We start from the raw sequence: 26,780 nt of genomic DNA, 5'->3' as shown, positions 1-26,780 counted from the left end.
AATGCTTACTGGTCAACAGTCTAACCCTAACCTAAATCAGAGAATTGGATGTATTTGTGTTGTCGCCGTGAGCAGGACACTGATTTATTCTTTATGTTTAGTGATTTCCACCTGAAATGGACCGGACGTACTCGCCTCTTTTTCCGAATCTGCGTCTCCTTTGCGCGCTCCTCCATTGTCTCCTGCTGTTTACAATGGCCCGGCCAGACATTTCACATGTCACATCATAGTACTAGGAATCTGTCATCATGTGTTCTGTTATTCATTTTTGCTGTAACTGTCTGAGAGACAGTGTGGTAATTAGAGAGTAGCGTGTTATGTGTTAACAATATTAAGTGTTAAATTCATGATTTTATTTGTTTAAAAATTATTTCTAGTTTGTGCTTTAAAAATGAGATATTGCCTCATGTACCTTTTGAAAAAGAATATCCATTCTATTCTAGAGTTTGTTACATAAAAGTCATTAAAGGGTCATGACAAGAGGATTCTGGGAAGAGCGCATGAAGAGATGCAGAGCAGTTACGGACTTTGTTTTGAAGAAAAAACGGGACTCTCCATTTGGTTTATGGCGCTAACGTTGTCACAGTGTTTTTCTGGATTTTTGTGTTGGAGTTTGTCTGATGTCGAGTTAAAATAAATCTTCATAAAAATATCAGTATGAAACATGGCTGATTATTAAACCATTGCAGCTACATTTGCATTATTATTACTTTTCAGGTAGGAAAATGAAAAAGGGAGCAGGACCATGGAGTTCCAGACCGGCTTTCCTGGACCAGCTGGTCTAGACCCTGGTCCAGAAGCCCGAACCTTTCACACATGTTTATTTCCTTTTTAATCTCAAGGCACCTTGTTTTTTTTTTTTTTTGTTTTTTTTGGGTTTTTTTGCACCTTTTGTTTTGTTTCAATTTTTAATAATAAAAAAATTACCTAATATTGTCTGTTCTTTTACAAGGCATCAAAAGATAAGTAGAATAAAAGTACTTTTATAAGTAATATGCAGTGGAATTAAATGCAAGCATTTAAGTAAATCTGTTTGACTTTAGGGTTGAACCTGGACTATATCTATAAAACAATAGAAATGAAAAAGAACCATCCATCACACTGAAAGTTAGATGTGATTGAGGTTAAGGAATGAGGAGTTGAAAATACATATTCTACCATTTTCAAACAGAAATTATTATTATTATTATTATTATTATTATTATTATTATTATTATTATTATTATTAGTGATAGTTAACAAGACAATGTGGACAGAAAAACAACAACACATTAACAAAAGGAAACTCAAACAAATAAACAAAAATAGAAATTAATGATATGTAATGACGATTAACTTCATTTAAAATGTATTCCAGATGGATGAAGTGATTCAACAACCAGCAAAATGTTAAACCCAAACTGTCCACTTAAATTACTGTGTCATTTTATTGTGCTAGAGCTTAGTTTGTGAATGTACATAAACTGTACTGCAGTTTGTTTTACTGCTCCCTCATACATCATCAGCCTGATTTGAACCCTGAATTTGTGGTGCGATGGAAACGAAATTACCAGGAATTCTTTTACCCAAATAAGTTCCTAGTAAATAAATTCCTGGGATTTTTGGTAGAAAAGGGCCTATGGTCTGTGAATATGGAGGCTCCTCTCCCCTTGCGGGCGGAGCTACTGAGCAAGAAATAATTAGAATGTCCCTCCTCCAGTAAAAGCTTGTTTCCCACTATTTGCGTGTTAGTACTTTGTAGACGGTCCCTAAGCGGTCCAGCTGGAGAAAACAGTTGATTTTTGATATAAAGAAATGCGGGTCGTTTCGTGTGAAATGATGTTGTAGTATTTTTCCAGCACAACCAAGATCACAACAAGGTAACATATGTGCATTGTGCTCCTTTGGTTTGTTCGCTATTGACGGTTAAAGTCTGAATGTGCCAGTCTGCTGCCAACTTTAGGTTCATGAGTTCCAAAGGCTGACACCCAAACAAACTGACCCCCATGTGAGGTTTTAACAGGAAAAACAACACTGAGCTGAATTTGGAGGAGCGGCAAGCATCTACAGCACGGAACCAGCAACAGTAAGAAATGCATCAATGATCTGTTGTCTGTCTTGTTTTGTGCGCAGATGGTCATATTTGTCCTCAGCCTTTAGTTTATGTCTGTCTGGTAAATTCAACAGATTCCGTCAAGTCTCCAGTTAATGGATGAGTTTCCATCAGTGTTAAGATGCGCCATAAAGAAGCCTGTGTTTGGGCCTATTTTAACTGCTTATGCTTTATAACTTTTTCCCATTCAGATGCGTTTTATTTTTTTTTTCCTCCTCAAATATCAACATGTTCTTTCTAAATCAGAATAATGTACCAATTGACTGAGCTTTTTAAATTGATGTTGCTTTTAATGTCATCAAATTTGATATAACCGTAACATTTGAGGCTGTCTTTAACCCTTTCATGCACGAATTATGATAACAATCAAAATTTTTTCCTGAGTGTTTTTATTCGTCTTTAGACATGAAAAAAAAATGTGTTTGAAAAATTTCTACTGAAAAATAAATGTAGAAAAAAATTAAATAAAAATAATTTTAAAAAAATAATAATAAAATAAAAAATACTTAAAAAAAATAACAATGAAAAAAAAATTATTATGAACCTATTTTTCATGAAGTTGCAAAAATGTCCACTCAGCTGGACACCACACGTTTAATTTTTGACGCATAGAAACATGTATTTACTGATAAATTGTGTGAAAACTATGGGGGGGTGGGGGGCTTGTGATTTTTGGGGTTTATGCTCAGGAGAGATCTACATAATGTTACCAATTCATGTCAGAAAAGATATGTAGTGTCTTAAAACTTTAATAAAGATATGTGTAAAAAAAATAAAAAAAACAACGAAAAGAACAACAAAATCCATGAATATACAAGAGAACAGCTGTAGAATAGCTGTCCACTGTAGTGACCAGTATACATGAAAGGGTTAAACGGAATTAGGACTTCAAACAGAGGAAATTGTTGTAAAATACTAGGTGTTCATATGTGCTCTCCAGTGGACACACATCACAATGCCTTAAAAAAGTTGACGAATCAACATCTTACCTTCACAGATAGATATGGCTCCTTAAAAACTACTTATATCAATAGTGTAACATGAAATGTTTATAAATATTCAGTTTGAAGGATATATTACATTTTTCTTCAGACCATTATGAATAGATGTTTGCAGATTTTATTATTTTTGCAGATCTAAACTTTGTATGTGCTTTGGTATTGTGCCTCGGATTCCTTTATCATTTCAAATCACCAGTCATAATGTTAAAACTTTGCTTAATGTTTTAACTCAAATGCTGTAATTTTGTACAAGCATTTGACAAAATATTTCACATTTTAAGTATTTTTAAGAATTCAAAAAGTAGTTAGAGTCAAGTGTTGAGAGCATTGGGGAGATTGGATTGGAGGTAAAGGTGAAAGTGTGGGCAGAGTAGAATGGGTGAAGTGTCAACCCAGATAGCAAAATCATTATGGCTTAAATCTGGCCCAAAGGTGAAAATATGGGTGGAGTGGAATGGGTGAAGTGTCAGCCTAGATAGCAAAATCATTAGGACTTAAATCTGGCCCAAAACTGGCATGCCATTTTGACAAATTTCTGGGCAGATGTATGAAAATGGCTAAATATGGGCAGATGTATGAAAATGGCTAAATGGCTCAAAATAGGCAAGCCAAAATCCAACCAGAAGAAAGCCAAAATTCACCTAAAAGTAACTGTGGACATCCAAAATATAGCCATAATTGTCCCAGAAAAGCCCCAAATCCCCATAATCCAGCCAAAAAGTAGCCAAAACTGACCCAAAAGGAGGCCAAAATTCACCCAAAATTTGTGTTGATCATGCTTTTGAAATGAAGTGGAGTTTTCTTCTGGGTAGAAATTCCCGCTCTTTGCGCAGTGTTTTGGCTTTACAAGAAATATGCCAAAACACATCCATATATGGAATAAGATGTTGCCGCTCTTTAGTCAGTCTTCTGGCTTGCCATAAACATGCCATACCATCCCTATACTTGATCCCGCTCTTTGCCCAGTCTTTTGGTTAACCAGACATATACCATAACTCAGCCATATATTGCTGGTGCCTCCATATCTATTATGGATAACATTAATCATTTTATTGTTGAGTCAAAAGGTTTTCATAATGCCAAAAGAAAGCCAAAAATGCCAAATGTGTGCCATAATATTGCCAAAATATTTGCTATCTGGGAGGAGTGATGTGTGATAAAAGTGCATCTGCAAGAGTTAAAAGAAAGGTGTACAAGATGTTGCACAGATTAGAGATGTACTGACAAAAAGACAGAACGCAGAGCTGAAGATGTTGAGATGATCTTTCAGAGTGACGAGGATGAACAAGATTAGGAATGAACACATCAGAGGGACAGCTCAGGTTAGACACTTTGGAGACAAAGTGAAAGAGGACAGACTGAGATGGTTTGGACAAGTGCAGAGGAGGGATAGTGAATATATCGGTAGAGGGATGATGAAGGTGGAGCTACCAGGCAGGAGGTAAAGACGAGGTTCATGGATGTGGTGAAGGAGAACATGCAGGTATTAGTAGGAAAGAAGAAGGTGCAGGAGACAGGGACAGATGGAAGCAGATGATTTCCTGTGATGATTTTTTTTTTTTTTAAATTTGCACATACAAATATAAAATAAGACAAATACATGTACATATCTCTCTTGGTAGAGAGAAGGGTACGAAAATGTGCAGGTGAGGTCAGAAACCCGAAAGGTTTATAGAATGACCTCACCTTGACCTAGCTATATTTTAAACAAAATAAAAGAATGTCATTTGCATACCTTCCATGAAGTAGAGGGATAAATAAAAATGACATAAAAGTAAGAAATGATGGCTATATATCTATAAACATAATTTCTTTCAATAACATAAAGAGTATAAAAGAAATGAATAATAATGATAAAGCAATAATAGTAGTTGTAATAGAAATACTAAATACATAGATCAATAAATGAATAGATAGATGGGAAAAAGTGACATTCCGAAGGGAAAAGAACCCTAATACAGCTAAATTAAGTTCAAATAACGCACCAAAAAGAGAAATCAAAACAAAACATGTGGCACTTAGGAAAATCAAATTGAACAGTCAAACCAGTTTTTTTCTGTTCTGTTACTTTTAACAACAGTCTCTTTTTGAATATAGCCATGGAGGAAGGATTGTTGGCTAGGTTGTGGTTCAAAGGAAGCAGCCAGAAGTAGCAGTAGCAGTAGCAGTAGTAGTAGTAGTAGTTGTTGTTGTTATTGTTGTTGTTATAGTAGTAGTAGTTGTAGTAGCAGCAGTAGTAGTAGTAGTAGTAGTAGTAGTAGTAGTTGTAGTTGTAGTAGTAGTAGTAGTTGTTGTACTTGTAGTAGTAGTAGTTGTAGTAGTAGCAGTAGTAGTAGTAGTAGTAGTTGTTGTTGTAGTTGTGGTAGTAGTAGTAGTTGTTGTTGTAGTAGTTGTAGTAGTAGTAGTAGTAGTAGTAGTAGTAGTTGTAGTTGTAGTAGTAGTAGTAGTTGTTGTTGTACTTGTAGTAGTAGTAGTTGTAGTAGTAGTTGTTGTAGTAGTAGTAGTTGTAGTTGTAGTAGTAGTAGTAGCAGTAGTAGTAGTTGTTGTAGTGGTAGTAGTTGTAGTAGTAGTAGTAGTAGTAGTAGTAGTAGTTGTTGTTGTTGTTGTAGTTGTAGTAGTAGTTGTAGTAGAAGTAGTTGTAATTGTAGTAGTAGTAGTTGCAGTAGTAGTAGCCGTAGTAGTAGTAGTAGTAGTAGTTGTACTTGTAGTAGTAGTAGTAGTAATAGCAGTAGCAGTAGTAGTAGGGATTTCACATAAAAATTCAAGATGTCCTGTAGTACCGTATATATTTTGCAGTATGCATCATTATTTGTTAACCCTATAAAACCTGTTGTGACACATTCTAGATGCGTGCACGATATAAAAAGGTTGTGGGACTTATTTTAGTCAGTGGACTCGCTGTAACTCTGTTCCACACATGGAGCCATTCAACCAGCTCAGAAGTTGACATACAGCCCAGACTGGGGACACCACTGAAGGAGCTTCTACAAAGGATACATCGAGATAACATCAGTGACAGTCAGGTTGATGGCTACCACATAAAGGAGGATGTGGCATGGTGTGTGGTTATTTAGACTAACGGTCATATTGTAGTCCAAATTCTCGTTTTCATCTAAATCAACTTCCTCACTGCCACTGCCTTTGTTTCTTCTGACACAGCCGTTTGGGACAAAATGCATGTGTATGTGTGGCTGATAAGGAAACCTTTCACCTCCCCATGTCTGACTGGTTTTTCCCTCGTGTATGGGCTCACAACCTGGACCTCACATTCTTACAGTCCCATCCTGATCCTGAAGGTGTGAAGAGCCACAGAGCTCAGGAGTACAACAGCTTTAAGAAGAGGTAACGTACACATTTAATGATTTCAAGCTGCAGTGCACCAGCTTTATGTGGTTTAGTAGATGGTGTATGAAAATAAAGTTCTTCAAGCTTATTTTAACCCATAAAAACCAAGTGCGACTTTTGTGGCAGTTCCCAAATGATTTTTTCCTCTATATTTAACCTTTCTTAAGTGATTTATTACCATTTGTAATAATATCATCCTTTTTATTTTCCATTTTTTCAGTCTAAAACATGTATTTTCCATCAGAATCAGATCACTTTATTTTCATTCAGCAAAATTACATCCGAGATGCACGGCAGAACGAAATTATGATACAGGGTCAACACTAAAAAAACACCTGAGATAAAATAAGTTATAAAATACTGATAAGGTAGTGTCATAAATAAATAAATCTAAAACCGAGAGAATAATAAATATGTACTACATTGCACACATAACTAAAAGGTTTTTCCACAATTTCGAGGTAGTTTCATACTTACAGACACTTACTTAAAAGACGGATGGCAGTAGGAAAGAAACTGTTTCTAAACCTATCAGTTTTACATTTCAGGCTGCAGTACCTTCTGCCTGAGGGTAGAGGGGAAAACAGTCCACAGGCAGGGTGAGTGGGGTCTCTGGCAATCTGTAGTGCCCTCGCTAGGCAACGCTGTTCTGCCAAGTCCCTTACAAGAGGCAGCGACACCCCAGTGATCCTCTCAGCAGCCCTCACTACTCTCTTCAGTGCCTTCCAGTCAGAGGCACTGCTGCTCTCATGCCACAGATATACCATGCCACTATATTTAATTCACTGATCATATAGATCACAGATCATATAGATGTTCATAAAAGCGCAGAGTAAACTGTAACTGTACAAGTAACTGACTTTTTCAGTAAAGTATATCATTAACTGAACATAAACCAAGTGTGTCCATCCACTGTCATTTATTAAACTCCATGGGTTTTACTGGTGAATCAGTGTTGTAGAAGATGATGGTGTTTCCACACTCACTACAGAGCCTCTGGACGTCCAAATGGGTCATATCTGATGACCATGAGAAGATAACAAACTGTATTTTACACCAATTAGTGGATTAGTGGATCAACAGGTATTAAATATTTTATATCAGTAGACGGTTTTGTTCGTTAGTGGTTGTTTGGGTCTTTATGGGTTAATAGGGAACCGTTTGCTTCCTCTATAATAATAATAGAGGGAACTGCTAAGTTAGTTCTCATCAGAAATATGACTCCTGGATGTAAATAACCAGTGCCCTAATGTGTGGTTGTGTTATATTTAAAGGTCTTACAGTCCAGCAGATGTGCTTATTGTAGCTGAAGCCAACAGTCCTCTTCAGTACCCAACCCAAGGTGTAGAGGTGCGACCCCTCAAAACGATCATCATCCCCGGTAGTGGCATGTCCAACATGACACAACACATATATGGATACATGCAACACTATTTTGATTAAAATGCTTAAACATATTGTATCACAACATACTTCCATGTTGATATGACTGTAGTAATTGCTCTGTAGGCTTGGGTCTTAAAGGAGCTACGGCATCCAAATATACGGTAATTTTTGAAATTTCATGTTACATTGTAGAAATATACACATTTTTTTTTCTCTGTGAATATTAAACTTTTGTCTTAAAATGATTGTAGGTATACTTGACAGCGTCACTTGGGACTTTTGATGTTGCAGCCACTGTAGACAAAGTCTCAATTGAAGGAGAAGGACAAAAGCACATTGTACTGTCAAGTCCTCTTCTTTCAGCTCTGAACAGGCAGCTGCAGTTTGTCACCTACACAAACACTGTGTTTCATCCCAAGACAGCAGATACAGGTACCAATATCACACATGTATGATCTTATGGTTAGGATTTTGAGATGCCTGATTGTAATACTTACATTTTTTGGGGAAAAAGCTACTGAATTAATTGTGAGAATATACTAAATGATTAGTAGTTTCATAGGTGTAGGATATTTGTCAGGGCATCCTTAACTTTTTGCCAAAACAAAACAAACAAACAAACAAACAAACAAACAAATAAATAAATAAATAAATAACTATTATCAGAGTACAGTGCCTGTGAAGAAGAAACCAGCATTTTCATAAGGTTCTATGAAGTCATTACACTAAAGAAACATGGAAAATTAGAGCTTAAAATGGATAGCCCAACTAGTCTTTTGCCACAGCAGATGTTATAATACTTATATTTGGCCAAACGGATATTACTGTGGGTTTCGCATGGCACCTACCAAGTGTTTACATAATTATATATATTGCTGTTGACTTTACAAGGTCTGGTGTAAAACTGTACATGGAACAGGAAAGATTACATTTTTGCAAGATATCAGAGAATCAAAAGAGTGATTCCCTATGGTTCACCAGAAACTGAGAAACTAATGCCTCTTATTTCCAGTTGTATTGCTCTTATTATTATCCCACTTACTGCTCATCAGGTGGCTGTAGCTCAGTTGGTAGAGTGGGTCATCCAATGACCAAAGGGTTGGCAGTTCGAATGTCGAAGTGTCCTTGAACCCTAAATTGCTCCCTGTAGGGCCTGGCAGTGCCTTGCATAGCAGCAGCCACCCACTGGTGTATGAGTGTGTGTGTGAAGGGGCGAATGTGAGACTTTGTAAAGCGCTTTGTAGAAAATGCACTATATAAGTGCAGTCCATGTACCATTTATTGTTGGGTCTCTTGTCTCAACATAAGCATTTGAGTCACAAATGACAGGCGGAGTATTCACAAGCAAGGACCATAACCTCAAATTGGATGACACATTTTGGTTTATTTACAGTAATACAAAATGAATGTTCATGGTAATGGTCTGTACGAGGAGTCGACCGGGAGGCTGCAGGTTGAGGAAGGTGTTTTGATGGTGAACACCCTCGGTACTGTAAAGAGAGGGAGACAGACAGGAAAGGCAGGGTGGGGTGGGGCATGGACGTGAGAACAGAAACGGGTGAAGGACAGGTGGGTGTTTGTAGGTATATTTAGGACGTTAGAGATTACTTGGTGATAGAAAGTCTGGCAGAATATTTGTTTATCATCCTGTCAGTCACAAAAAATATTTGCATAGAACAATGTGGTCAGTAACAGTCTGACAGAAAATTCCACTGAAAGGACAAGTCACAGAGAATCGTAGAAGTAATACAAGGGCACTATAAATAATAAACAGTATGAAGTGTGTATATTCCACCACAATGAATATCCAGTATTATTGCTTTATAATCTCTCTTGCAGTTCAATTTGCAACTGAAGGATACCAGTCATTTTTCATCATTAAAGTCGGGCATAAACCCGTCCCTACACTTTACAACTCTGGATACCAACAAGGTTCGTGACCAGTCATGCAACTGAAATATCGTTATGTATGCACTTTGATATGAAGTTCATTGTTAAAGTCATGTTGTGCATTTCCCTTTTCTCTCCATGTAGAGTACAACATTAGTGCGATTGTTACTATAGCAACCAAAACCTTCCTGCGTTACGACAAACTCAAAGATCTCATCGACAGCATACGGCAATACTATCCCACTGTTACCATAGTGATAGCAGATGATAATGAACACCCTCAACCAGTGACGGGGCCACACATTGAACATTACATCATGCCATTTGGGAAGGTAACAAAGTTTCAGCATCGCTTTGTGTTATGTTATGAAGATTATGATCAGTGACCTTTGACCTATGCAGGGTTGGTTTGCGGGAAGAAACCTGGCAGTGTCTCAGGTCACCACCAAGTACGTGCTCTGGGTGGATGATGATTTTATTTTCTCTACAAACACCAAGCTGGAGAAGATGGTGGACATCTTAGAGAGGACTACTCTGGACTTGGTGAGATGCAAAGACACTAGAATATGCAACATGTCTTGCTGAGCCATTCATTATTATTTCTTTGGGAGAAATTCATTGCCACAGAGATGCCAGACATGCATTTCCATGATGATATGAAATTTAAATTTTTAGGGCCTCTAAATTACTGATAAAGTGCTTTTTTTGCCATGGATTTCTGTTTTTCTATAACTTCATTAACATTGATTATCATAAAATTAGCCTGTTAGTGTTGTATGATTCATGGATGAGGCTGATTTCTCACTAATTCATTTTTTGATACTAGCATGTTTTTTCTTTCGGAGACCAGCTGTATGCATGCTGTTATTGCTACAACCATCAAATTTGCTTCTGATCAAGTCAGATGAAAATCAGGAGCTGGGATGGAGGTGGTTTGGAAAGCACTCGCTGGGAGAGCAGTAAGGGTAATCAGGCGAAAACAACATGTTAAGCCATAGTGAACAATTTAAATAATAATAATAATTAGGATCAGCCAGTTTTAGTACCGTATGACTCCAATGCTGCCTGCATGAAAATGAGATCTGAGAGTAGTGGTAGTGATGTATTATACATCGTCAAACAGTGCACTCAACTACACTATGCTGCAATGTTAGATACGATGCTGCCTTTGAAATTGCAACATGCTAGCAAAACCCCTCTAATATGATACAACATTCTATGTGAAGTAACATCATGTTGCAGTTTCCCATGTAAGCCAGCAAAGTTCTTCTCAGATGAACATTTAGTAACATACCAACAGAATTTTGTTCCAGAGGAAACATAAAACTAAAATGTACCAATGTAGCTTAGTAACAGTGCTCTTCCCATCAGAGATTTAACTCTCAGATAAACGGCAAAGGAACTGTAGTCTACAACCAGAGGACCACATACTGTACTCATGAATCTGGCCTCCTCATACACGTAGCCATAAACAGTAAGTGAATCTATGTCAAACCAGTGTGGGTCATCTGAATTTCATTACAGTTTGAATGAGTGATGAACCTAAATCCTACATGAGTGCTGGAACCCACAGCAGATTAAACCTATGAGCACCAGGTAGAAGAACGGTCAGGTCAACCCATATGACAATGTTCGAATAATCAGTGAGTATTGCAACAGAAAAGAAACACACAGGAGACAACATGACAGGAAGCAAATCCACTACATAAACACATACATTTAAAGTGAACTAATAAACAATAATATATAAACAGAAACAGCAGGATATACATATATTACCGGGATGTCAAATTGAGCAGTTCTTTGCTAAACAGAGTAAAGACAAAGAGCAGAGACATAAATGTCCATATTTAATGATTATAGTTGTTACACCGAAAGGTAATATACAGGAAGGATAACACAACAGCCAAAGAGGCAATTGAAAAGTAATATAGACCAAAAAACTAAACTCTGCCAACACAGGGTGAAATCATAAACAATACCATTTACAGACTGCATGCTGTTGTAATGGCAGTGAAATCCAATGAGGCAACCCCTGACAGCAAAAATATTGGTGTCAGTGATGTACTGGGACCGTGGGCTGAACTTAATTCAGTGTTTGTTCAACCTCGGGGTCGGGACCCCACGTGGGGTCACCTGGAATTCAAATGGGGTCACCTGAAATTTCTAGTAATTGATAAAAAATAAAAAAAAACATTACTAATAAAAAATATGTGGTGAGTTGACAGAGACAATCCCAACACATAAAAGACATGACAAACTGAAGCTGAAGCATTGTGGTACTGTTTGTCTTTCAAATGTTCATTGTGGTCAGTTTCAGATGCTGCGGCTCTTTCATAATTCATAGTTTGAGTTATTGTTTGTTCAGTATTAATTTACAGCCTTGCAAATACAAGAGGGACTGACTGTACATATCCTGACCAAGGAAATTCTCAGTTTGTGCAGTAATCTGAACAGCTTTTCTGCCTCTGTCCATAATGATATACATTATATAGACTAAATGTCAGATAAAATTAACATTTATTTGCAACATACTATAGGAAACTATTACATGATCAAAAACAAATTAATTTGAGCAAAAAAAATGTCTCTGTTTTGAATGTCGGGGGTCGCCAGGAATTTGTGATGTTAAAATGACGTCACAAGCCAGAAAAGGTTGGGAACCACTGGCTTAATAATTTGAAAAGAAGGATGTGTTGAAAACATATCTTTATGCCTCTGTTTGCTTAGTGTTTACCAAGTTAATCATTTCGAAATTGGGCAAGTTGTTTATGGCTCTGTTGAAAATCTATTGCCTCAACATTTCAATAATATTTTTTTTCCTTTAACACTGAAATACAAAAGTATTCAACTCATGGTAGCTGTCTTGAAAGAGCATCCTTTGCTCATACCACTCAGACTCAGTTCAGTGTTCCCAAAATATGGAATAATCTGCCAACTCTTCTTACGGAGCTTCCTCAAATTCAGTGTAAAAAAGCTGTGAAAACTCTGCCCCTGAGTGATTGTAATTTTCCACATGGGATACATTTCTAAGCTTGGTATATTGTGGAATTTTATTTGTTGAAAATGTACTCTTATGCAGCTTGCAATTTCTTTTGTATATTTTTAATTGCAGTTGTAAATAACCTTTGAAATCTGGAGGTTGCCACTTGTTAAGCCCATTGAGGGTTTTTGGTGACCGTCCATAACAATTTTTAACCAACATGTGTACATGTTTTTTACTATGTGAAAATTCAATAAATAGATAAATAACTAGAAGCACTCGGAGAGCGCAGACCTCCGCCAAGGCTGATCAGTGGCCCCCCCCGTGGGCCCCCCCACCCCCGATCACCACCAAAATTTAATCGTTTCTTCCTTATCCCATTTCCAACAAACCCTGAAAATTTCCTCCAAATCTGTCCATAACTTTTTGAGTTATGTTGCACACTAACGGACAGACAAACAAACAAACAAACAAACAAACCCTGGCAAAAACATGACCTCCTTGGCGGAGGTAAAAATATCCACGTTTCACCCAACTGTTCTAGAATTGGATCAACGTTTTCATTGGTTTGGTTTCAGGTTGGTGGTGCAGTGAGAGAGGTGACGGGCTACACTGCAACCTACCGCCATACTATTTCAGTGGAAGACGGAGGAAAAGAGGGTGACTGCTTACATATCAGGAATGGCTACCACCACATCATTAAGGGATTTCCCAGTTGTGTAGTAGCTGATGCTGTCATTAACTTCTTCATGGGGAGGACAGAAAAGGTGCAGCAGGTGGGATTTAACCCCCGCTTGGCACACCGGGGTCATCTAGGTGAGTCTATCCAGAGCCTTTTGCTATTAAACATTTGAACATAGTTAGTGAGGCCTTCTTTCTATACGAGACTGATCCCACTGTTAAAACTGCTTTTATTATTTTCTTGTTCTGACAGAGTTCTTCATAGATGCATTAGGTTCCCTTCACATTGGTTCCTGCAGCAACATCATTGTAAATCATGCATCGAAGATACATTTACCTTGGAGTAAAACAGAATCCCAAAAGAAGTACGAAAAATTCCGCTACTCTCTCTCACCCGACGATAATAAAATTCACACTGAAGTCTTCTACTTTAAAAACAGGTTCAAGTGTATGACAAGTCACTGAGTCCATGCTCTATTTCTCTGTGGGCTCTTGAATACAAGAGCATATATTTGCATTTAGACATTATGGATAAAAGCCATTACTCTGGAGGAAGAAACTCAGATAGAGGACCATGCACGTTTCCTATTCATAAAACTGGATTAGCATCCCGTGCCAGGTCTGTAGCCTGACCTCAAGAGATTTTCCTCTGTGAAAAATAATGTCAATGACATCAATAAACCATGTTCATTAGCAAATTAAGTCTAGCTTCAGTGAACTGTAGACTAGCTCTCAGGTTGAAGAGGCTAAACATTTGTGAGTGGAAAAATGCAAAATCCAAAACGGTATGACATAGAATATGATCTATGGCCTCATGTCTAATAGGTGAGATAGTAGTCGAGTCATTTGCTGCTTACGTGTTTTTGTCATATGTCATGTGGAGGTAAACATGGACTTTGACATACCTTGTGGCATGTATTTCTTTTTACAATGCAACATAAAAGCTTTGTCCTATACTTTACATGAGTTGAGCTTCAGTTAACCCCTGACCTTTAACAAACACTGTAACACTCAGAGACAGTGATAGCTCATCTGCTCTCACGAGTGAAGCTCAACATCATGTTCGGACACTGAATTTGACTTTTTCAGTTTTTCTTTATTTTTTGGGGTAATCTTTATTCTCAATGTCCCTACCAGTGACTTGTGTTTGTCTGTTTTGGTTTCATTGACTTGCTTCATGCAACATGGACCCCCCCCATGTCCATGTGTTCACTCTTGCTATACCCTTTACTCAGCCTAATACTCACACTTTATAATCCAACAGCTATCATTAATATGCTTCCCCCTATTTAAAAAGGACATTTACATGTTGATTTACATGTAGTATAAGTTTAACAATGGACACTGAATTGGGTTTGCACAGTTAATCATACATTAAGCATCATCAAATACATCCACCGTCCAAGCCAAACTGACACACTCTAATATTTCTTTGGACAAACTTTAGCTTTAATCACAGGACACATTCACTGCAATGTTGGTTCAGTAGGCTTATGCAAGGTCACAACATTTATGACCATACAAAGTTGTATTCATTTTTAAACAAGCTCTTTTTTTGGAAATCAGTGAGTCAGACCAATTTATAAAGTCTTCTCCTGCTCATCCCAAAGATTCTCCATGGGGTTCAGGTCTGGACTCTATAGAGGCCAATCCATGTGTGAAAATGATGTCTCATTCTTCCTGAACCAGCTGAGCTCATTTTATGGGCACATAACATTGTTGAACCTAGACCTGACCAAGGTTATTATCGTTAACGAAGACTAACAAAATGACGAAAACTGGAATTGTAAAAACATTTTTATTAACTGAAATAAATAAAAACTATAATTAAAAGAAAAAACATAACTAACTGAAACTGTATTGTGCGCTTACAAAACTAACTAAAACGGATAAAATTATGGAGAAAAGTCCCTTCATTTTCATCTTTTGTCAACGTCAGATTGGTACGAAATCGATTTATTTCCCTCTCGCAATTTTCTGTGCTGTCACCATACGACACTTGACGGTCCGTCACTTGTGGTCACTTGTGGTTTCCAGTCGTCTTCTGGTCCCCACTCTACCTGGAAACATGGAGACTAAAGTTGGGAGAAAGCAGCCGAGTTCTGTCTGGGATTTATTTGAATACAACGGAGAAGAAGAGAAAAGATACGACTAAACTAAAACTAAGCATGTAGAAAAAAATGAAAACTAATAAAAACTACCAAACCTGCTCTAAAAACGAATTAAAACCAACTGAATTAGAGGAAAAAAAAGTCCAAACTAAATAAAACTAAACTGTAATGACAAATCCAAAACTATTTTAACCTTGGACCTGACCAACTGAAGCTACCCCAGCCCATAATACGGTCCTCACAGGCCTGTACTGTAGGCACTAGGCATGATGGGTAATCCCTTCATCCGCCTCTCTTCTTACCCTGATGGACCCATCACTTTAGAAGTAGGGTGAATCTTGACTCTTCAGGCCAAATGACCTTTTCCTTTTGAAACACTGTCTAATCTTTATGCTCTCTACCAAACTGATGGCTGTAAATTCAAGAACCTTAACTGTTTGCTTAGTTAAATCCAGGTTCAGACTTATTTATTGGTTGGACATTGTATTAAGCATTGTTTATTGGGTCAAAAGATGTAGAAATTTAACTTAGCAGCGAAGTCTTTGTTGATTAAAGTGACAGTTTGGAGTTCAGTGGTACAACCTTGCATTTCTCTTTTACACTCTCTGTTGTGCCATCAGTGGTTGCAGAACTGTTGCTAAAGAGTCTTAATAGACATTGACTCTTTATTTTGGTGGAAATCTATGAATAAATATGCAAATAAAAAGTAGGGGAGTCAGGAGAAGTTTCATTGTTTCAGATAAGTTAAGACTTGCTCTATAATACACATAGGTGTCAAAACACATGACACATCATCCAAGATCATGGTGTGTTGAGGGCTTTGATCATCAGACACCCTCCCAAAGGCAACACCAGCAGTGATCAGTCTACCGCTTGTGTTCATGTACCGTAGATCACCCTTTTGATCCACAACTTCCCTGAAACAACACAACAGTTGAAATAAGTGTTTGAGCTTGTAATTGTTAAATCTATAATGTCTTTTACATCCGTTGGCAGATCAGTAATCTTCATTTTTCTTTGCTTTGACAGTTTTAGGGGTTATTTCAGCCAGGATATCACATGTTACATGGGTGGAAAATTAATAAAACCTACTGCACTGATTATACCAATCCCAAACAAAGCCATTGCTCGGTACAAGAAATATGAACAAATGTTCCAGTAACTGAGATAAGAAAAACAAACAAGGAAGTTGGTTTTCATCTAGTGAATGTATCAGTGTTTAAACATGGACAGATTACTAAGTGAATAGAGCTCCTGTTCGAGTTGTTACTATGCTGAGAAGACCATGAACTCTATGCACAGCCCCACTACTTCCTGAATTTCAGGTGCGTCCTTTATTTCCTGTCTTTCATTATTGGACACACTGATTAATTCAGGAGTGTCTGCTACGTCTTGTTGTGACTACTGATTAATTAGGCACACCTGGATTAATCAGTGTGTCCAATAATGAAAGACAGGAAATAAAGGACCCACCTGAAGTTCAGGAAGTAGTGGGGCTGTGCATAGAGTCCAGTCATTTAGGCCCAAAGACTGTCATGACAACTTTTCACCACAAGATGGAAACATAAGCTCAGACAAAATGCACTAATGAAAAGTCAATTCATCCACTTATTCATGTCCATCATTATTAATTGTAGTAGTAGTAGTGTGTGTGTGTGTGTGTGTGTGTGTGTGGGGGGGGGGGGGGGTAGATTATTCATATGGTAATAAATATAACAATGAAGATTTTTATATGGAATGGGTCAGAATTTATTACTGTTTTTTACCATTTGATATTTGATAGGAATTATTTTGTACATGCTTTGTGATTTTTTTTTATTTCTTATGTCCATGTATTCTGTTTTTGTTTTGTGACAAAAATAAATCCAAGGGTATTGGCAATTACTGTGAGGGAAATTAAAACATTATTGTGTGTGAATCTGCTGACATAATTACAAGTATAACATACTGTAGCCTACATAAAGTACATTTTCTCTGTTTTTATAATATTACCTGTAAGCACTTTTTCATGTACAGGTTTGTCGTTAATGCAATGACCTTCCTGAGTTTTCAGGGTTGTTTTTTGAATTCGTGCCTGCGTATGTGTGCATGTTAGTACCTCTGCCTGACGAATCTGGCTTAGTAAACAGCTGGCCAAAGCCTTGTGTACCATGTTCTCTAATTGAAGTGGACTACTTCCTGCCAATTAGTGAAATACTCCTTGAGCTTTAAAGGGAAAACCCAAAGGGTACAGTGTCTAGAGGCCTCTTTGAAATATGCACTGGAAAAAATTAATAACTTGGCTATCCAACATCAAGCAAGGAAATAATTAGGTTTTTTTTCTTTTTTGTCCTGGTTTTGAACTCACAGTAGGTATAGTTTTATCAGGTCAAGGTAACAGGATTATGATGAGGAGTAGTGGGTACAAACCCTTTAACTGTTGGACAGCAGAGGGCAGCAACATGTAATAATTTAGAAAAGTAGCATCCTGCATGATTCACACTGAACTTGTCTTAGTGTTTTTAACATCAGTTTCTCACTTATTTACAGACAGGATACAGTTTTGTTATGTATTCAAACTATTTCTCATCATTTACACAGTTCATTCACAAAAGTTTAATTCATCAAAAGGTGACTGAATAATACAGTTATCCACAAAGTTTGAATACAATATTTTTTAGCTCTTCTCATGAAATGATTCTGACAATGTGATTTATTCTTGATAAATAAAGTGTAATTGGGATTCAGTATGTAATCACTGTACCTGCTCAAGGGTGACTGCTGATGTGTATGAATAGGAGTAAATAGAGGAATGTGTCTGAAAACAAAATTATTCCAACTTTATGGGAAATACTGTGTAATACTTAGATGTCTTCTCTTAAGATTTCTTGAATACTTAGTTTTCTTTTGCTTTGGAATTTTTTCCATCTCTCCTCTATTCCTGTTGTCTAAATATAATGTGATTGTCACATATTATCACCTCTTCTTGCACTGAAAAAAATGTACAAATTTCTGTGTCTTTAAATAAAATAAGTACCTGGGCTTCTGTCCTTTGGTTCCATGAACACTTGTGGTCTTAGCTTTGTTGTGATGTGAATCCTGTATTTGTTTTTGTTTTTTTCTACAGTACTTATGAATGTATTTCAGTGCCGACATCCTGTCCAGAAGTGCCTCTGTAAATACAAAGAGTGCTCTTCTTCTCTCAGATCTGACAAAGCGGCATGCTTCACATTCCACAGTCTCCTTAAATACAAACCCATCATATTGTACAAACTTCGACAATTAGTTTTAACTCTAACAAAATCAATTCCTTTTTAAAGAATTTATTTCCAAAACTTCCCTCACTGACAAACTTTGTCCCTCTGGAGTTAGAAGAACAAATATTTTAAGGCAGTACAGATCAGCATTTATACAGTATATTCAAGGGCGCATTGCAAACAATATAAATACACACAGTTCTTTAACCAAATATTCAGTGCACTTTATATTTATCTCTGTATTGCAACCAAGAAAAAAGTAAATAAATATTGCAATTCTAATGTCCAGCATATATGACAATAAAAATGAAGTAATTGACATTAAAGTTTAAACTAATTACATTTTAATGCATTTTTTTCTGCACTGTTTGTACACTACATGTATATGCTGTGGAGTAATAACATTTGTGTTTTCTATTGCTAGCAATTTAATTTAAGTGTGCCAGTAAGAGAATGTCCAAACTGGTAACACACCGCTGTAATGTGATAGTTACTGTAGTTCATGACAGAGTGCTACAACAGGCTACTGCTTCTAGGAAACACTGGTGAACAGTACTATCTGGACCAAATGCTGGAGTGCTCCTTATAGACTTGAAGTCTCCTCTTAATTAAAGTACGATGTCCTAAAATCCTCCACTGTTTGCTTGATGGGAGTCCAGGTCATCACAGACTATCTGCTTCATACCCAAACAGTTGTGGTGCTCTCTGAGGGTTTTTCCTATTGGACAGGAAAAGTGTTATTATTGTTACTGTGTGAAGAATCCGCTCATTATTTTGAAAGTACAGTCTATATTTGTACTTACTGTTTGTTGTTGAATATACATTACAGCATCATGGACAGTGACAAAAATATGCTGAGGGTTCATGTAGTTCATCAGGCCACTGGATGTGAGAATCTTTAAGACGCTCTCTGACAGAAATCAACAATGAGGACATAAAATGAGCTGTAGAATGAAATCAAATAACCAAGAAAGTTTTTTTAAAAAATGTATTCATTCGCACGCAGGCTTACCATTACAGTTTGCCAAATACACACAGATTCCAACTTTCTGACATTCAGTGCACGTCTGAAAAAAAATGACCCAAAAAAATCACAGTGACTAGATGTTTTGACAAATGCCCGGAGACAGTTGTGACTCATACAAAAATTTAGAAAATAACCTGTGTGAAGAGTCTTGCTCCTGCGACGTCAACAAATGTAACGCTGCTGCAGTCGATCAGCACTGCCTGGACGTCATTCTCAGATGTCTCTGCAGGAAAAAAGGACGTGTGGCTTTTCTAGAAGTTACCTGCACCACATGATTATCTACAAAAAACGTAAATAGAGTGGACTAAAAAAATTAATATAAATTTACAATAGCCAAACTCTACCTCTAGATGAGATTAGAATGAGACATTTGCATATATAGATTTATAAATCATTTTATAATTTATATAAATTTATAAATCCTGCTCAAAAATCTTTTGTACTTACCAGATTTAAAGATCTCATTTTCCGAGGAAAACAATGTGTTTGCAATTCCTCTATCCTAAAAGCACAAAAACAATACAAATATCATGGAATAGCACTCAGTTTTACAATGTAAACTGTGTATTGTGACTATGGGGGTTCAGTGATCGCAGCAGTCGTACCACAGTGTTGATGGTGGCCTCTCTCTCCCGTTTCTCCAGGGCTTTCCTGGCTTTTTCCTGACTTCGGATTTTCTCTGGTGTGAGGCCCAAAAGCCTGCTTATTTCCTCCCTGAAGAAGCTACGGTTGCCATAGTAAATAGGTCCGTTATAGGTCAAGATCTTCACCCCTGGCACTTCATAACACTGAAAGGAAAACGAGACCTCAACTTTCAATGGTATTCCAGCTGTGCTGCCTTTGAAACAATGGTTATCAGTCCTCTGAATAGGACATTAGAGATTACACAATAAGATCCTCTCACCTTCCTGTGTTTCTCCAGAGGTCTGTAAATCTCTGTGTTGCTGGCTCTGCCAAGCACCGAACATCCAGCCCTAAATGAAACATCTTATTACATATTACACGTTTATCAGGTCTTAAATGATACTTTGTTGACTTACTGATCACATTTTTGTCTAAAGGTAAATTCACCTTTCAGCTTTCAGATCTATTGAATTAGGCAGAGAATTAGCAGAATGGAAAGTGTAATTTACCTTTGTGTGCGACAGATGACGGTCATCATGGAGAAAACCACCCCAATGGCCAGGCCAAGGTCAACATTAAGTACCACAACAGACAGCCAGGTTACCACCCAAACCATCTACACAAAGACATGGCCACAATCACTTATCTTCATGTCAGGACAAAACAATTAACAATAGACGCATGTCTGTGTATAAGGAAAAAAAAGGTTAATCCCAGCCAAGCAATCAGCCTGAACATGCAAGGATGTATGCAGCTTATCGCATGTGTTATCTGTGCATGGCCTGATTAATAGGCAAGTGTCAGAGGTTAAATTTGTGTTTATTTCAAACAACCATAGAACTATGATGTATCAGGTATTATTAGAAATTAGTCAGCAAAAACTAAACTGTATGGAAACCCCAGTAGTCCACCTCAATTACTGATTATGCGAAGAGATTAAGGTAAGAAAAAAAAAACAAAAAAATGACAGCTAATGTCAACTCTTCTCACTTTCCTTGTTTGAGTATAGTGAAAATGCTATTTTTGCTATTTAACAAGACTTTTGAATGTTTTAGAAGTGTTTGTTCTTAGCAATCTTATAAATTATGTTCCAGTGAATGAAATTATAGGAAAAAAAAAACAATTAGCTGTGCTTTATAAATCACCTATGGCAACTTGAGAAGTAATTATCATTTTTCTGTCTGCTGGTTCGGGTCCATATTTGGAGACTCGACTCTACTCTGGTTTGGAATGTTTATTTGAAAACTCTTCTCTTACATATTACATTTTTACAATAGTCACTGGTCTTACAAAGTCAATTTTGCTGATCCTCCACAGTTCGGGTAGGTCCTGGAACTGTAGGAACATCTGCCTGAGGCTGGTGACATTGATGCATGCCAGTACTGCCTGAGGAGAGAGACGAAGACGAAGAGGCACATGAGTGGATTCTCTTTCTCCCTCCCTTATGTTTGTACAGACACACACATGAAAACACACCTTGGGTAAGAAGTAGAAGAGCGGTCCGATCAGCAGCAGCACGATCAGGACAACCAGACTAGCAAACAGGCCGGAGAGCTGCAGGAATACAAAAACATCTTATAATGAAAATGGCTTGTCTTTTAACTATGATTTTATCTGCATTAAAGTGGTTTGGAATGTTTAGTATGTGGTGGTCATGATGTCCAGGACGCTTATCCACCTTCAAGTAAAATTAAAGTCTGTAAATCTGTAATTGATTGGCAGAATCAAAGGTACATCCCTATACATTAAGTAACATTAGTTACTAATGTTACTAATAAAGGCTACTCAGAGTCTACAGAGTTTGTTCTGTGACATTTTCTTTCACATGGTTCTCTTACTCAGTTATAAAAAAGACTTCTTGACGTTTCATGATTTTGACTCTATTGATTCAATTCCCCAAATTAATCCCAATATCCAAAACATTGCTGTTCCATAACATTCATTTACTATTAAAAAGTTCACATATAAGATTAAGTCACACTTGTTGATAGGGTATTTTTCTGTTTTAAAGTTTGTTTAATTTGGCACAAAGTATTACAGTTATACCACATTCACGTTCTATTAGGCCACAGTTATACTCTCAAAATGTATTAAAATAATAAAGTTTGAACCCTTTTAAGACTGTCATTATAACAGACCAACTAGGTGTCAGACAAAGTATTTTTAGCCAGTTCTTTTGCATCTTTGTTTTCAGGAAGAACTTAACTGTCAATATTATTATTATAGATAATAAATGCTTAAAACAGTGTAGTTTAGAAGAAAAAAAAACAGACTGGAATTTCTTAGTATATTTATTATCAGAAACAACTATAAATATCCACAACGAAACTTTCTGACATTACAGAAATAAACTTTCAACTATTTTACATGCTTTTTTGTTTTTGTTTTTGTTTTTTTTTGGTCTTTCGGTATGTAAGTTATGACTTCATATTTTGTTACTTCCAGGTATTTTTTAGCCTGTGTGGAAGTCTTTGAAACAGTTCCTTTCTACAGTCCCACATTGCTGCCATAAAGTGTTATATAGTGTCAGAGAGCTCAGGATCTTGGCTTTTCGATGTCATTTGAGTTTTGAGGATAGCGCAAACAGTTCAGGAGTTAGAGTCATTTGAATGCAGTAAAGTGCAAAATGTAGCACCGGAGAGACTGCCGTTGTTAAAGGGTTAAACTATGTTCTAAAAAACAACGTGCTTGTGCAAGTAAGCCATATGGACATTTAATTTTTAGAGTTGTAACCACATTACATTAGTTTTCGTTTCCATTTAGTTTCCATTTCCTGAAAATACTATAAAAAATCATGAAAGCCCAGATGTCTAAGAACAACATGCATATAGTACCTGTGTATATCCTCCAGCGCTCTCCAGTATATTAGTGGTGGCCAGAGTGGCTGAGCTGGGGAAGCAGGTGAAAAAAGAGGAGACTGTGTTGGAGATGCCATGAGCCAGCAGCTCCTGCAATCAAACACAGATTCAATACAAAACCGAGAGAAATGAACAGTTCAGGAAGTGAGCGTAAGATTGCTCATGTTTACCTGGTTGGGGTGTATTGAATAGCCGTGTTTATCGGCATAAATCATCGCCAGTGAAACTGACACAGCATAGCCAACAAATGTTATTGCTATTGTGTCTCCTGCAATTTCAGGAAAAGCATTTAAGGCTGGCATGCGTGGCCTTGGGAATCTGTTGATAGGAGAAATAAAAGTCAGACAACCGGAAATGAAAGAGATTGTCTGAATTTTTTCAGATCAGACCAAATATTACCCAGCTGGGATGTGTCCAACTATCTCGATGCTGTAAGCAGAGTCCAGTGAGGAGGCATAGGCCACGACTGTAGCTAGGATTACCTGGTAGAGGATATGATACTTTTAACTGGATCATTATAATGCAATTATTAAATGTATGATGGTATTTATCAAATGTTGACTGACTGTGAGGATCTCCACAGGGATAGGTGTACGCAGGCGCTGCTTGTACCGCATGTTGATCTCCTTAACTGGAACGAGGACAGCTAAACACACTAAGGAGATGAGCAGCTCAGCCATGTTGGTGTGGGGCAGGTTCTCCATCACTGATGCAAGAGTCTAAACATAGAAGAGGAAGTGATGGATAAGAAACCCTCAAACTCTACCTGTGCGTTTCCAGTTCAAACACAATATCAAGAAACCTCAGACTACCTTGAAGAGGGAGAAGGTCCCTGTGTGGCGAGAAAGCCGCAGACCCAGCATGCTTTGCAGCTGTGAGACGGTGACATGGAATGCAGCAGCACTAGTGAAAGCTTTAACAATGGGTTCTGACAGATATGTAGAGAGGAATCCCAGCTGAAGACCAAACATACAGAGCTGCAGCACAAGAAGTCAACAAATAACATAATGGGTCATTTCAGGGAATCGATGGTGACACTCTTAACAAACATTGAATAAAGAGCTACCATCTCTCTTAAATAGTCTTTATTTTATCCATCTGGATTACCATAATAATTCCTGAGAGGAGTGCTACTGCAGAGGCCACCGCAATCCTCTGAGCTTCAAATTCATCTGCTTGAGAAGAACTGGAGTTCATCTCCAGAGGAGTGGGAACCAACTGCTCCACCACAGAGCCAGTCATCAGACTCACCACCGCAAAGGTGCCTGGGAAAACACCAGACATCCCAACAGTGTAAACATAATGAGCCTAAATGCCACATAACACAGCCACTAATTAAATCCTCATCCATCTTTATGGCATGCTCTGTAAAAAATATTAAATGTTTCTGTATTACCTGTTGACACGTGACGACCTGTGCCAAAAAACATATAGAGGACCACAGGAAAGAAGGAGGTGTAGAGGCCGAATATTGGCGCCACAGATGTGAGTAGAGCGAAGGCCATGCCTGTTCAGGGAAACACAAGGACACATCATGAACATTTTATTCCATGTTAAGAACTGAATATGTTTTTATGTCCCACACTGAGGTCAAAGTAGGTGAAGAGTTAATTGAGAAAAAAACTCAATAAAAGAGATTGTTATGCAGGTTGACATTTGATATTATTACAGTTAAGTCTGTACTCATGAATGTGCCAAATTAAATATTTACTACATATCCTGAATCAGAAAACCTTACTTTTTTACTTTACTTTTTTCATTTGCACTACAACTACTATTATTGTTATTATTATTATTATTATTATTATTATTATTATTATTATTATTATTATCATCATCATCAAACATAATAATGATAATAATAATAACTTATTCGTTGTTATTATTATTATTATCATTAATACTAATATTACTATTATTAATAATAATAATAGCTTATTCTTTGTTATTATTATTATTATTATTATTATTATTATTATTATTATTATTATTATCATCATCATCAGAAGTAGAGGAAAGTTATTCTTTTGTGTTCATGACTTCCTTACCTTGTGGAATATGAAGAACGCCCACTGTCAGTCCGGCTACAGTATCTCCTAAAATCCACTTCTTGAGCCTGTATCTGGGCAGCCAGCTGAAAATGGGGACCCTGTCTCTGAGCAGGTGGAGCCAGGCTCTCCTTGAACACCTGCACCTCCCGGTGAGTCTCTCCCGGAGCCGCAGACTTCCATTGGTGCTGTCCTCAGAGCCGAAGGCCTGTTTGAAGCGGTCCTCCGTGTAGATATTCCTGTACACGGCCACCGAAGCGCTCATGTCGTCCGTGTTGTGATAATTGATGATCACCATCCAAACGTTGCCGTGGAATCAGTAAATCTGTTGTCTATTGCATTACATATATAGCAGACTCTGCATTTTCCTGTCAGACTCTTCTTAGCCAATGACATGGCTCAAAGCTCAGGCTTTTTTCTTACAGTCTTCAAAACTTTTTTTTTTTACATCCTTGTCTTGCCCCAGACCACATAAAGGTGTGCATGTCCAGTTTTTTTTTTTTTTTTTTTTTTTTCTTCAAAAATCCTCTGGGTCCTACTGCTCATTGTGTTTTGTTTTGTTTTTTGGTGTTCTTTTTTTTTTTCTCAGCTGCAAAAGAAAAAAGTCAGAAATGAAATCTGCCTATCCTTCACTGAGACCCCTCCCTCTAAAAACACACACACACACACACACACACACACACACACACACACACACACACACACACACACACACACACACACACACACACACTCTTCTGCACCACACAGTCCTATCTAACATAGGATTATGTCCTCTCCAGAGAGCTATGTGGGAGGTTCAAGCATAAAAGAGGTACATTTAAGTCCTACAATGTATGGCACTGTGAAATGTCTAAAGACATCAAAGTACTATTGTTGATGGATCTGAGGTGTAACCTCAAACCATGTCTGTTAGCAAGGAGTTCATTTCCGAGAAGGATGGATATCTGTAATGGGTGGGTGTTTAAATTTGGTACCCATGAGACCCCCTGTGAAACTCAATCACACATAGCAGCCTGGTTCATGGATCAAACCACAACTTGACTCTGATAAGAGGCTGCATGTGATGAGTGAGATGTTGTTCTTTGTCAGATACAAGGGAGCTTTGGCTAAATACAAGATAATACAGATAAAAGTGGTTGGACTGATCTAAAAGTTCCCACATGATCCAAAATTGATAAGAAGTCAGTTAATGCAAATGCTTTCTGGGAATGTGAGGGCGTTAAAAGGCCAGTCTTTGGTTTGACTCTGATGATTGTAACAGCAAACGGAGAATATGTCCCAAGCGTAAGACCCCTGTGAATGAACCTGTCCCTTCTCATGAAAGACGTCTCCCATCCCATGAGACTACGTGAGGAAGTGCAGGCAATGCCACCATATGCTATTGTTGCACAGGACAACACCCAAGGATCTGAGCTTGAATGGGCCTAGACCTTGGCTAGACGGAAAGAAAGCTGCCCACACAATATGTTCACTGCACGTTTGAAGTACAATAACG

General features: G+C 37.5%; 2 protein-coding genes across 5 annotated transcripts; one reads left to right on the top strand and one right to left on the bottom strand.

Moving 5' to 3' along the window:
* Positions 1-1,740: 1,740 nt before the first annotated feature.
* Positions 1,741-15,168, top strand: b4galnt1a (beta-1,4-N-acetyl-galactosaminyl transferase 1a). 4 transcript variants are annotated; one of them, XM_030137936.1, is made up of 12 exons: positions 1,741-1,859; positions 1,943-2,065; positions 5,940-6,151; positions 6,253-6,435; positions 7,713-7,819; positions 7,948-7,985; positions 8,076-8,256; positions 9,664-9,756; positions 9,859-10,046; positions 10,117-10,257; positions 13,276-13,513; positions 13,632-15,168. In XM_030137936.1, the coding sequence occupies exons 3-12, from the start codon at positions 5,940-5,942 to the stop codon at positions 13,841-13,843; spliced, it is 1,593 nt and encodes a 530-aa protein (XP_029993796.1). In that variant the 5' UTR covers positions 1,741-1,859; positions 1,943-2,065; the 3' UTR covers positions 13,844-15,168. The 4 variants fall into 4 exon arrangements, with proteins under 4 accessions (XP_029993796.1, XP_029993799.1, XP_029993798.1 ...); XM_030137939.1 differs by having other exon boundaries at positions 1,754-1,859; positions 2,003-2,065; XM_030137938.1 differs by having other exon boundaries at positions 1,754-1,859; positions 1,993-2,065.
* A 3,617-nt stretch (positions 15,169-18,785) lies between these two features.
* On the bottom strand, positions 18,786-25,720 carry slc26a10 (solute carrier family 26 member 10). Its single transcript, XM_030137901.1, has 18 exons — positions 25,283-25,720; positions 24,631-24,741; positions 24,342-24,499; positions 24,047-24,211; positions 23,801-23,953; positions 23,634-23,716; positions 23,405-23,552; positions 23,211-23,324; positions 21,853-21,930; positions 21,667-21,762; positions 20,886-20,992; positions 20,657-20,726; positions 20,358-20,540; positions 20,200-20,254; positions 19,887-19,975; positions 19,738-19,792; positions 19,529-19,635; positions 18,786-19,443 (listed from the first exon to the last, which is right to left on the bottom strand). Exons 1-18 carry the CDS (start codon positions 25,578-25,580, stop codon positions 19,405-19,407), a joined length of 2,109 nt encoding a protein of 702 aa, XP_029993761.1. The 5' UTR covers positions 25,581-25,720; the 3' UTR covers positions 18,786-19,404.
* Between the last annotated feature and the right edge of the window lie 1,060 nt (positions 25,721-26,780).

This window comes from Sphaeramia orbicularis, chromosome 7, assembly GCF_902148855.1.
Source record: "Sphaeramia orbicularis chromosome 7, fSphaOr1.1, whole genome shotgun sequence".
Classification (NCBI taxonomy): Eukaryota; Metazoa; Chordata; class Actinopteri; order Kurtiformes; family Apogonidae; genus Sphaeramia; species Sphaeramia orbicularis.
This window is presented reverse-complemented; position numbering and strand designations above follow the sequence as displayed.

Excerpts from the sequence above, each read along its gene's own strand:
- b4galnt1a (XM_030137936.1), top strand. The coding sequence starts at position 5,940 with ATGCGTGCACGATATAAAAAGGTTGTGGGACTTATTTTAGTCAGTGGA. Across the intron at positions 8,257-9,663 it reads TCCCAAGACAGCAGATACAG|TTCAATTTGCAACTGAAGGA; the intron begins GTACCAATATCA and ends TCTCTCTTGCAG. Across the intron at positions 9,757-9,858 it reads CAACTCTGGATACCAACAAG|AGTACAACATTAGTGCGATT; the intron begins GTTCGTGACCAG and ends CTCTCCATGTAG.
- slc26a10 (XM_030137901.1), bottom strand. The coding sequence starts at position 25,580 with ATGGTGATCATCAATTATCACAACACGGACGACATGAGCGCTTCGGTG. Across the intron at positions 24,212-24,341 it reads TCCTCTCAGGAATTATTATG|CTCTGTATGTTTGGTCTTCA; the intron begins GTAATCCAGATG and ends CTTGTGCTGCAG. Across the intron at positions 21,763-21,852 it reads TCTTCTACTTCTTACCCAAG|GCAGTACTGGCATGCATCAA; the intron begins GTGTGTTTTCAT and ends CTCTCTCCTCAG.